We start from the raw sequence: 13,078 nt of genomic DNA on the forward strand, positions 1-13,078 counted from the left end.
ATGCGGGCGGTTGGCAGCGTTGGTCAGGCGGATGAGAGAAATTCGGCAATCCCCCCCAGAAAAAGCTCAACAACTCTGTGCAGTCTCCCCCCATTTTCTTTATTTGGAGTCCCCCAAAATAGGGGTCGTCTGATACATGGAAAAATATAGTAATCTGGGGTCAGTCCAAATGCAGAGTGCAGCCAAACCAAAAGGAACTGGACAGTTAGGAGGGAAGTGGAGCTGCAGCACTTCTCATACCTTAAAGGTAAAGGTAAAGGTAAAGGGACCCCTGACCATTAGGTCCAGTTGTGGCCGACTCTGGGGTTGCGGCGCTCGTCTTGCTTTACAGGCCGAGGGAGCTGGCATACAGCTTCCGGGTCATGTGGCCAGCATGACTAAGCCGCTTCTGGCGAACCAGAGCAGCGCACGGAAAAACCATTTACCTTCCTGCTGGAGTGGTACCTATTTATCTACTTGCACTTGGACGTGCTTTGAAACTGCTAGGTTGGCAGGAACAGGGACCAAGGAACGGGAGCTCACCCCGTCGCGGAGATTCAAACCGCCTACCTTCTGATCGGCAAGTCCTAGGCTCTGTGGTTTAACCCACAGCGCCACCCGCGTCCCTCAAATAACAAATGAGGCATGCAAGTGGAACTGTTCCACAACCCGTTCCAGCCGCATTGGAGTCCAGCAGATGGGAAAGTGATGTTGGAAAAGAGACTGAGGGAAGGTTAAATTATAAGCAGGGGAAAGGCTGAGCACCATCTTCAAACTGAGCCCCCCACTGCCTGCTTACTATATGACTAGCACAGATTCGGCTTAAAGACACAGATCTACCATCATCACATGATGTTTGAGTCCCATATTCACATTTTATGGCTTTGGTGTACATGCTTAGAAATTTCCAGTTGTACTTTTAAAATTGTAACGTAGAAATGTAAGAGCGCCTCCAGACTGTCAGTATTTTGCAGGGGTGATTCATGCATAAACTGGAATGCTGGGTTTGTGCAATTAAACCGGCTTAAAGGGCTCTATTGCCCTAGCGCAACAAATCCACTTTTAAAAAGAAAGGGACTGTTTGCAGTTTGGAAAAGGACAGGAAAAAGGATGTGCAAATGACACAATGCAAGCAAATCAGAACGAATGCTCAATGAAGACCAGGTATTATATAACTACCATGTAAGCAGACCAGGATGAATGTTCAATAAATAGGTCCTATGGTGGAACCTTAAATGTAATGGCTACAGAGGTCCTTGAAACAAATGCAATGAACTATTCATGACTATTACCTTATCTTCCACTTCCTGCCTTGTTCCACGCAAACTTGCTGGGCTTAATGAATCGGGTGTGCCACCTGACTGGAAAAAAAATAAGATTACATTTGCCAAATATCACTACTATGAACTACCATTACAGAACTGGTCGAAATATCTTAACGATCCCCCTCCATCTCCTCAGACTCCTCTGTTCAGCAGTGGGACCCTCTAGTTAGCTTCACTGCTCTCAGAACTTTGGTCTGGGAGAGGACATTAGAAAAACATTATTTTAAATAGTGTTGCATTCTGCCCTGGGAAAATATGGTGCCATGGGAACTGAGGGCAGATCCACAATTTATACAGCACACATTGTTGCTTGCTTACAAGTGTCATGCCAGTGCATTCAGTGGAAAACGCATGTGAGATTTCATACTCATGCCTTTAAAACCTGTGTACGCTTATCTGAAAGAGAAACGGTTCACACACATGTACAGAAGTAGGTTAAGACTGCTATTCTCGACTCCTTTGAGGAAGGATGTGATAGAAATGAAATTAATAATAATAATAATAATAATAATAATAATAATAATAATAATAGCTGTGCTTGCCATATAAAATATGGAGCTGCCTTGGAGCATTCAACTCTAGTTTACATTGACCTTCAAAGCAATAAAGCCTCAGTGAATGTACTTATTTTTTTAGAGTTTCTTACAGACAGCAGCACAACAAAGATCCACCTAGAAGAAAATTTATGTATGTACTTGACAATTTCAAAGTCTGTTCCACTGAGCTAAAGATGATGCACACTTTCAAGTCCCATTAAGAGAGACCAGTGTCAAGACAAGCCTTCGGAATATGCTCTACATATCCTTGAATAAAGGTCTCCATTTCCCGGCTGCCCTAAGAGACGCTTATAATTCATGTGTGTCCCTGAAAGCCTGCAAAGCAAACAATTTATCTCTTAAGTTCAAGGCTGTTGACACTTGTGGTTTTATAAATAAGTCTCCACATTGCAGGCTTTTAACTCCCTGTTTACCTCAATTCCCAGTAAGCAGCTCTTTAAAAACAAAACCTCTTTAGGATTTGTTGTGCTTGAATTTATACTACATACAAACGAGCTCTAAGAAATTATGTGACTCAGCCAGGGATGCATTTAAAGGCAAATCTATATCATTTGCACTTTTTGAAACAATTCACTAACTGAAAGACAGCCATCCTTCAAAATTTGAACTTTTCTGAATTTTGCAAAGCAGTTCTTCAACCATGCAATGTGTACAAAAATACATATACTGCAGTAAAGTGTGCACAGAAATGCATTTTGTGTGAATAACATAAAAAATACGTTATAGGATAAATTGTGTTGCAAAAAATGTGTCTATTAGGCAAAATTGCATTAAAGTGTGTATATTGGGAACAATTTGCACTAAAAGGCTGGTGAATTTTCAGGATTAGGATTTTTTTTTTTTTAATGTGCAAAGTGATGTGGAAGCGTAGAGAACAGAAAATTGGAAACATGAGAGAAACTGAAATTGACAGATTTCCCCACCCCTAGGATGAGCTCGCATTGTGGTCTGAGGAATATTGCTTGGATGTGTTTTGCTTCCTCTGGCACCCAGGAGTGGCATCCATCATTTTTTTCTGATACTTGGTAAGGAGACAAACACAGAAGGAAATCTGAGCCCTCCTCAAATTGATTCTGATGGATCCTACACTAACTGCCATAGAAAGGTGTCCTGTTCCCAGGGGCTGGCGCTGTCAGGCTCCAAAATTACTGGGTCAGTGCTGGGTGAGAGAGAATCACACGTGCTGACATATCGAGGAGTGCAATCTGCAAGGACCTAAGCACAAGATTTCCGCTTGCTCACCTCACCCAAAATGCTGTGAATAGGTGAGAGGGGCCAGCTCACGCGGGCTATAGTGAAAGCAATGCCAACATTATCACCAGCACTTAGCTGAAATGTATAATAGAGCTGGAAGGTCATGGACAAGTCTTGACCTTGACATGCACACAGTATGGGATAACGCACAGACATGAAGCAAAAAAAAAAATGCCGATTCACAAAACTAATCATGGGTAATGAAATGTGAAAACATATGTACCATATTTTTCGCTATATAAGACGCACTTTCCCCCCTCCAAAAATTAAGGGGAAATGTGTGTGCGTCTTATGGAGCGAATGCAGGCTCCATGGCTTCAACGAAAGTAACGTTAAGCCTCAGAAGCGCAGCGGGAATGCTTCCGCCGCGCTCCGGAGGCTTCGCTTTGCTTTCGCTGAAGCCTGGAGAGCGAGAGGGGTCGGTGCGCACCAATCCCTCTTGCTCTCCTGGCTTCGCTTCGCTGGAGAGGCGCTGCGCAGCTTTCCCTCTCTGCGCAGCGCCCCTTCAGCGAAGCAGGAAGAGAAATGGAAGGGGCTCCGTTTCTCCTGCCGCTTCGCAGAGAGGGAGAGATTTTTTTTTCTTGTTCTCCCCCTCTAAAACTAGGTGCATCCTATGGTCGGATGCGTCCTATAGAGCAAAAGATACGGTACATTTCTCTATATAGATACTGTCTTCCATTGTCTGTTGTGTTGTTGTTTTTTACATCAGGAAAATGACTCTAGACTGGACCAATATGTAAGGTTCTCAGATCAAACTTCATGACTTGCATGAGCATTGAACGTGTGAACATACAGCTGTACCTGGAGTGAATGAAGTCATGTGTACGGCATTCAACAGCCACATTGCATCATGTTTGATGATTCTGCAGCTTCTTGAAATTAGTCCCTCCAAACTCCATCCCCAACGCGCACCCAGTATGCGAAAGTACAAACTCACCACCTCCAGCTGCAAGCAACTGCTTTTGACATTTTCCCAAAGTAAGGTATCAAGGACTTACTTTATTATTGCTCTCTGGAAGGACCATGTCCTGCTGTGCAGCTGTCTCCATGGGGCTACTGAGTACCACATCTGCTTCCAAACTAGCGTTTGCTTCCCCAACTGTCTTCACTGAAACAGTCACTTGTGAAGGTTGGCCAAATTTAATATTCTTGGCCAACTGTTGCTGGGGGGGGGGGGGGAAACAACAACACCCTGCATATTAGAAAGGAAAAACATTGCTGTTCATACCCTCTCCTACACAGTTCATTCCTCTCCAACAGTGATGGGGCCCATAATATTCAGCATTGTCAGATGAAAGAGAAGGCAGTCAATTTTAGTAGCTGTATTAGAACAACAGATCACAGGCTGCACTTAGCACATCTTGATTTGTGCCAATACTTCCTACTTTTATGCCGACCAATTCCCAATGGCTGGAACCAGTTGTTTGTTTTTAACCATAGAGCATCCTATTTCTCCACAGAAGAGGCCCCTGTTCTTCTGAGTCTAGGTTTCAACAAAATCCAAATGCCTCCACTTTTCAGATTTAAAACCAGACAATCTTCATGAGGGTGCAGTACTGAAGAAACCCTACTCAGTGGACAAAGGAGTCATGGGATCCTCTCTCTCCAGCTCCAAGAGAGGAAACAGGAATAAGTAAGAGCATAAGTACAGTGCAATAGTACATACAGCGGAAGAGATAAGACTATCTTCCATTCCTACGCTCTTCCCAGACAGGCATGTGATTTACACCAATCTCATCTGCAGCATCGGAGGCGTGAAATACTAACACTTAGCACATCTTGATTTGTGTCAATACTCCCATCTTTTATGTTGACCAATTCCCAATGGCTGGAACCAGTTGTTTGTTTTTAACCATAGAGCATCCTATTTCTCCACAAAAGTAGCTCCTGTTCTCCTGAGTTTCCACAAAATCCAAATGCCTCCAGGTTTCAGATTTAAAACTAGACAATCTTCATGAGGGTGCAGTACTGAAGAAACCCTACTCAAAGGCCCTAAAACCATCAATAACAAGCTCCCAATAATGGGGGTGGGGGAGAAACAAGACCCTACCCCACAAATAATTTATGGGTAAAAATTGGTTCTGACTGTATCTATGCTTCTAAGATTCCATTCCACAACAAAAAAGTGATAAATAGGCAGCCCTAAACATGAAGCATTGTAAGTCAACAACCTTAGGTGACAGCTTATGGGCAGCAGAATGGGAGACACACTAACGTTGCCAACGAAAACTCACCTAAAAGTGAAATTCAAAGTGGATTTGAGGGAATCTGAGGAATTTGGAATCTTAAGATGGTATCTGCAGGTTCAAACCAAAGGTCCATTTACTTCAGTATTCTGCTTTCACCATGTCCAACAAGATACTTATGGGGAGCCTGCAAACATGTCAAACGAATGCTTGGGGACTTGCTTAGAGGGGGTTCTGGAGTTTGCTAAAAACAAACGTCCAAGCAAATTTGGTGGCCCCTGCTTCAGGGGAAAATCTGAGAAATTCTGGACGTGCTTCAAAAAAATTCGTAAAATTTCTCAGGAGATTTTGCACAGGTCACAGAAAGACAGATCTGACCTATGGAGTCAAATTCATGGCTAGTGCTCTTTTGCAGGTCCCATTCATTTCAGTGGAACTTGTGCAGGTGAACTTTCAAGCAGAATAATCAGCTAAAGAGAAGATTCATTCAGATTTCTAACCCAGGAACCATTTTATCTTTGTATCTCTCACTCATCCTAAAGCAGCAAAATATGGATGTCATAAGAAAGGTACATTGCTGGAAGTGTATTTCCTTGTACCTTCATAATTACTTTTTATTATTGGGTTGTTTTTTTAAAAAATGTATCTCTGTTTTCCTTTAGGGAGTGGGTGGGGGTGAGGAGAGGTGATAATTTGTATCTGAAGAGCACTATCATTTAAGACATAGAAAACGATGAGAAAACCTTCCCCCTTCTTATAACAGCGGCAGTCATTTTATAGCACAATTGCCGCTAGACCAAATATGTGGCAGACAACGGAGTGAAGCTCCTGAGGGGGAAAATATACTCTCAAGCTCTGGAAGTGCTCCATCATCAATAAAAATCATTACAGCTTGGGAATCAACTACTAAGAAAAATAATTTATTAAATTAATTAATATATACATTCAGCTGCTTTTAATAAACTGAAGTCAGCCCTATTACCTTCTTACTCCCTAGTAAGTTTGTATACTTCTGGGAGTCACAGAATCATAGAACTGTAGAGGTGGAAGGGACCCCAAGGGTCATCTAGTCCAACCCCCTGCAATACAGAAATCTTGTCCACAGCCGGTCCTGGGTGGGCTCGAAACACCAACTTTCTGATTAATAGCCAGACACACAGACCTATCATGGAGAGTAAAGGGCCAGTGTGTATACGTCCCTGCCCCCATGAATCATAATGTCCAGATTCCCAGATTTCTTTCTTATAAAAAGAAAGCTACTATCTTTTGCAGAACCTGAGACATGAGGCAAAATGTGTGGGCAATTCTCGCTCTTTTTTTGTAGGCGGGGAGAAGATAGCCTGCTCTCCCACTTCACTTCGCTCCAACCCTGGAATTTTTTTCTGTGGTTGCACTTGCTGAGGGTAAACTCCACTGAACAGTATGAGACTTTTTCCTCAGTAAACATAGGATTGCACTGAAAATATTTTCCCCAATGAAAAGCAAGATAAAGTTGTGGAGCTCCCTTTCACAGGCATGGCAAAACCAGCTATGAAGTGTATCCGTGGTTATTGGGTTATGCACCCATCAGTTCAGGGTTGAAAGAAGCATACTGAAAAGCTGGAATAAAAATAATAAGATTCAACCAATACATGGTGCTCACTATTCTTCAGGTATCATACAAGTAGGGCCCTTGCTTAGCAATCTTTAGTTATATCCTAAAGTTATACTCCTTGTTATCAACCTTTAGTTATATCCTGCCCCCACCCCAACACCAGCTCCCCTTTCCTTTTTCCCTTATTGGCTATACTGTTCAGAAGTGTTCCATTTAATTCTTCCCTCGCTGCTTTAAAACCCCTTAACGGCCTCAGCCCAATATACCCGAAGGAGTATCTCCACCCCCATTGTTCAGCCCCCCACTGAGGTCCTCCTCCGAGGGTCTTCTGCTGGTTCCCTCACTGCAAGAAGCGACGTTACAGGGAACCAGGCAGAGGGCCTTCCCGGTAGTGGCACCCACCCTGTGGAATGCCCTCCCTTCAGATGTCAAGGAGCTTAAGAACTATATAACTTTTAGAAGACATCTGAAGGCTGGGGAAACCCAGCTAGATGGGGCAAGGTATAAATAATAAAATTATTATTGTTATTATTAGACCTAGCAAAGTCTTTAGAACTGAATAATATGTTACACAGAAATGAAGAAAGATAGCGTGTGAGTGGCCTGCAAAGTCTTATTTCCTTACTTCTGCTATAAATAATGTGTGGATTAGTGGATTCCAGAGTAGGAATGACTGCTTGGAGGAGCGAAGAAAGACGAAATGCCACAGTACGCCTGCATCTGCCACGACTGCAACAAAACTTGTCTCTCCATATCAGTCTCTACAGCCACAGCAGGCACTGTAACGTAATGATGGAATGCTTCCGGTACTTGAAAATATATTTTCCCCTCACGAGCTTCACTCCTTTTTCTGCCACATATTTGGTCTAGCAGCAATTGTGCTATAAAATGACTTAAGACCAGTGCTTTTTTTCCTTTAAAAATGTTTAGGGGGTACTCTCATTTTGACTCAAGAAAACCACTGATTTATAGTTCAAATCAGGGGGGAAATACCATATTTTTCACTCTCCTGGCTTCAGCAGAGAGGGAGAGCTGTGCAGCGCCCCTTCAGCGAAGCAGGAGGAGAAATGGAAGGGGCTCCGTTTCTCCTGCCGCTTCGCTGAAGGGGCGCTAAGCTGAAATGTTCAGCTATCCTCCCCGCCCCGCCCCACCCCTCTTTGAAGAAAGGTAGCACTTCTCTGATTGGCACCAAAGGGCTGAATAATTGGACATACATTTCATGTGGAAAGTAAACTCTTTAAAAGGTATTTGGAACAGGCAAATGGAAAATTTATCCTTTCTTTCTTGAAATAGCTGGATGAATCATACTCAGCTAGGAGAGAGGAGACTGTTAATTATTTTTATTTTGTAAATTACAGGGAAATTTACCACAAGATTTTGTCTCTCTGCCTGTCATCCAATGTGTGAAAATCTACAGGAAATGCACACTCAAAGAAAAGGATACATGCTGATTTTTAAAAAAATAAATATGAGATTGTCAAATCCAGACAGACGTCTTCAAAATAGAGGTATTATTTCCAACAGGGGAGAGATAAAATATATTAAAGAAGATGGATATCTACTGTATATGAAACAGAAGTATGACTCATTTGCTGTGTGGCTTTGGTCAAGGTTTCATATTGTATCTCAGAAGAAACAAATAAACCATTCAAATTAAGCTCAGAAAGATCAGAAGACTCAATTAAAAAAACACCTTTTTAGATAAAGCAGTAGAATGCTGCAAAACCAATGCACAAAAATCAACACTACCATGAGCAAGAAATTTATTTGAATAGCATTTTAGATTTTATCTTACTCTTAGGCTCTAGATTCTGTATTTAATCACCATTCAGCCCCACTATTAAACCCCACCCAAGAAGTATTTTTTTGTGAAAATGTGTGGGGCGAGGGGGGCAAGCGCCATCTTCAAATATCTCAAGGGCTGTCACATGGAAGAGGGAACAAGCTTGTTTTCTCCTGCTCTGGAGGGAAAGACTCAAACCAATGGATTCAAGTTACAAGGACGGATATTCCAACTAAACATCAGGAAGAACTTTCTGGCAGTATGAGCTGTTTGACAGTGGACTCCTTCGGAAGGTGGTGGACTCTCCTTCCTTGGAGGATTTTAAGCAGAGTTTGGATGGCCACCTGTCATGGATACTTTAGTTGAGATTCCTGCATTGCAGGGGTTTGGTCTACGATTCTACAATTCTGTGTCATCTGCTGGCTGGAATATCCACAACACAGTGACCGCTCCAACATGCATGCACCCAATCCAGATTACTGAGTTCAATCCATGTGCTGGCTTTCAAATTCACCACACAAATGTCTGTGCATGTGTGCAGCGTAACGTGGGAACAGCTCCAACTTTCCCAAAGGATGGGAAAATCCGCAAGGGAACTAGCCGTTGTTGACAGTACCCGAGAGAATGCAGCCCAGTTTCCCTACCGAAGGAAATCTTTAGGCACCCAAGGGCACAGACTCTGCTAGAGATTTCACATAATTCGTCTGTCATATTTCACATAATGCAGCCCGGGCATCAAGGCACTGATGTTCAAATGGAGATCAAATTGTGCTTATGAAGAACTATTATCTTGCTGCCTCATTATTACACTCTGAGGCTCACATGTATCCATTAACCATGCCTTTGTTGTTCTCTTCCACTGATTCCTTAAATTCCGGCTCATTTAAAAGAGGCTAATTTTGTTAGGATATTTCCGTTCCACCTTAAAAGGGAGCAGGCTTTGTGAGTTACAGAGTCTGCGTATTTCCTGTTCACAGGATGTTTCTGTTGTGTCTTTGCTTTCGTTTCTCTCTCTGTGCCCGAGACATTGAAGCAGGCAGTCATGTTTTCTTTGTTCTGACCAACGCTGAATAAAGTTGTAAATAATGCTCTCCTGTATGCATCTTCTGCTGATAGAGCGTGCATCAGCTCTGGAATGTGGCACAACTGTGGCCCCCTTCTGATCTGGTTTCCTTCCTGTGGCCCTATCCACCAGCAGAACAAACTTTTGCCTGCGTATCTCCTTCTCACTGCAAACCCTGCAGAGCATATCAGGGAGGAGTTTTCTACTTTCAGGGAGATTTTCACATTCAGATACACACACAAACCTACAGCCCAGGGAAAGCTTTTCCATTTGCTTGTGCTGATTTTTATCAAGTTTTTCTTAGTTAACTGACAGCTTGTGACTGGATGGAACTCATCACCACCCATGCATTGGGACTTGACAGATGCGTGACAAGCCTTTTTTACTGCTTGCCTTGGACTGCCAACAGGTGGTTTCAAAGACATATACCTTAAATCGGGAAGGTTAATCAATCTTTTTTTTAAGAAGTAAAATAAAAAGTCTTCCTGTCTTCCTATCTCCCTAACTGCTCCTTTGTCCTCTGGAGATAGGAGTGCATTTTAAGGCTGTCTTGGGTGTTGGTTTATATTTTGTCATTACATCAGATAACTGTTAATTATTCAATCCTAATTTGATTGAGTTTTAACTTCTGATTGTGTTCAGTTTAGTGGGTTCTAAGTTGTGCAGACCTCATGTAGCACAAACAACAGTATTGGAACACGTGGTCAGTGCTTCACCTAATTTTATGTGTGGCCTTCATGCTGAAGTAGGGTTATGAAGAACGCTGCCAGAAACTGTAAATTGCAAATACACACACTTAGAATGAACCTACATTCCTAACAGCGTGACATTTTGCATAGCAATAGGGTCAGCAGAAGGAAGGAAAGATGATGAAACAAGAAAAATTAAAAGATTTGAACTGCAACACCTGTAGTCATGTCGCTTTCTAATTCTTACCTGAAGGGTTTTGACTTTGCCTAGGATGTTTTCTTGTGACATTGCTTGAAGAGACTCTTCACTCTCTGTTCGCCCATCAGGTATAAAAATACTTTCATGGGAAAAGGCCCGTGTTCCCATACTATGATTGGAAGACCTGAAGCAAAACACATAGAGGATTTTATTTTGTAAAAGCATCTCTGCCATTTTTCATTGCACTGCTTCCCCAAATTAATGTATGTATGTATTTAAAACCATGTCCTAACTGGTTTTGAAGGTTCATGGGGGGAGGCAAAATATTTAATTTGCATTCTGTTCACAACGTTTCTTCCACAGCTTACATTTTCCACAAGTACCATTTGGTGAATATGGAAAAGACCAATGAGCATTATATATGTCTGTAGTATACAAATCATGGCACAAAAAATATACAAGCTCTTACAAGGAATTACTACATACTAGTTTTTAGGTAATGGTACCTTACTAGATCATACTCAGAGCAGACCCACTGAAATTGATGAATATCAGTTAGTTATGACTTCAGTTTCAAATACAGAGACTAATAAATAAGCTCAGGTCAATCCTGAATTTGTTTTGTCCAATATAAAAAGTCTATCAGTGAGGCATGTTCTTGAATTAAAAAGTTTTAATTTGGACTTTGATCACTCAAAATTCATTCCATATGCCATTGTATACTCATTCTAATATCAGTTTATGGACTGTTAATATGGTCCACCTAACAGAAGCAGAAGACATCAAGAAGAGGTGGCAAGAATACACAGAGGAACTATACCAGAAAGAAATCGATGTCTCGTATACCCCAGGTAGTGTGGTTGCTGACCTTGAGCTAGACATCCTGGAGAGTGAAGTCAAATGGGCCTTAGAAAGCACTGCTAATAACAAGGCCAGTGGAAGTGATGATATTCCAGCTGAACTATTTAAAATTTTAAAAGATGATGCTGTTAAGGTGCTACACTCAATATGCCAGCAAATTTGGAAAACTCAGCAGTGGCCAGAGGATTGGAGAAGATTAGTCTACATCCCAATCCCAAAGAAGGGAAGTGCCAAAGAATGCTCCAAATACCGCACAATTGCACTCATTTCACACGCTAGCAAGGTTATGCTTAAAATTCTACAAGGCACGCTTAAGCAGTATGTGGACCGAGAACTCCCAGAAGTGCAAGCTGGATTTTGAAGGGGCAGAGGAACCAGAGACCAAATTGCAAACATGCGCTGGATTATGGAGAAAGCTAGAGAGTACCAGAAAGACATCTACTTCTGCTTCATTGACTATGCAAAAGCCTTTGACTGTGTCGACCACAGCAAACTATGGCAAGTTCTTAAAGAAATGAGAGTGCCTGATCACCTCATCTGTCTCCTGAGAAATCTCTATGTGGGACAAGAAGCTACAGTTAGAACTGGATATGGAACAACTGATTGGTTCAAAATTGGGAAAGGAGTACGGCAAGGCTGTATATTGTCTCCCTGCTTATTTAACTTATATGCAGAATTTATCATGCGCAAGGCTGGGCTGGATGAATCCCAAGCCGGAATTAAGATCACTGGAAGAAATATCAACAACCTCAGATATGCAGATGACACAACCTTGATGGCAGAAAGTGAGGAGGAATTAAAGAACCTTTTAATGAGGGTGAAAGAGGAGAGCGCAAAATATGGTCTGAAGCTCAACATCAAAAAAAGAAGATCATGGCCACTGGTCCCATCACCTCCTGGCAAATAGAAGGGGAAGAAATGGAGGCAGTGAGAGATTTTACTTTCTTGGGCTCCATGATCACTGCAGATGGTGACAGCAGTCACGAAATTGAAAGACGCCTGCTCTTTGGGAGAAAGGCGATGGTAAATCTAGACAGCATCTTAAAAAGCAGAGACATCACCTTGCCAACAAAGGTCCGTATAGTTAAAGCCATGGTTTTCCCAGTAGTGATGTATGGAAGTGAGAGCTGGACCATAAAGAAGGCTGATCGCCGAAGAATTGATGCTTTTGAATTATGGTGCTGGAGGAGACTCTTGAGAGTCCCATGGACTGCAAGAAGATCAAGCGTATCCATTCTTAAGGAAATCAGCCCTGAGTGCTCACTGGAAGGACAGATCCTGAAGCTGAGGCTCCAATACTTTGGCCACCTCATGAGAAGAAAAGACTCCCTGGAAAAGACCCTGATGTTGGGAAAGGTTGAGGGCACAAGAAGAAGGGGACGACAGAGGACGAGATGGTTGGACAGTGTTCTTGAAGCTACAAACATGAGTCTGACCAAACTGCGGGAGGCAGTGGAAGACAGGAGTGCCTGGCGTGCTCTGGTCCATGGGGTCACGAAGAGTCGGACACAACTAAACGACTAAACAACAACAACAATATGGTCCAATGCGTCTACACTCACAATGCCTGTGCTGGCAGTGGAACTGT

The 13,078-nt window shown here is 42.5% G+C and overlaps 1 protein-coding gene across 3 annotated transcripts in view; it reads right to left on the reverse strand.

Annotated features, from left to right (window-relative positions):
• CRACD (capping protein inhibiting regulator of actin dynamics) overlaps positions 1-13,078 on the reverse strand; it is a 124,341-nt gene that overhangs the window by 33,868 nt on the left and 77,395 nt on the right. For all 3 annotated transcript variants that reach the window (XM_081875616.1, XM_081875617.1, XM_081875615.1), the window contains 3 exons: positions 10,678-10,813; positions 4,114-4,278; positions 1,272-1,340 (listed from right to left, as the gene is read on the reverse strand). In XM_081875616.1, the coding sequence (XP_081731742.1) occupies positions 1,272-1,340; positions 4,114-4,278; positions 10,678-10,797 (354 nt within the window). In that variant the 5' untranslated portion in view covers positions 10,798-10,813. The remainder of the gene's footprint in view (positions 1-1,271; positions 1,341-4,113; positions 4,279-10,677; positions 10,814-13,078) is intronic.

The sequence above is a fragment of the Podarcis erhardii genome, assembly GCF_964252035.2.
Source record: "Podarcis erhardii genome assembly, chromosome: 9".
NCBI lineage: Eukaryota > Metazoa > Chordata > Lepidosauria > Squamata > Lacertidae > Podarcis > Podarcis erhardii.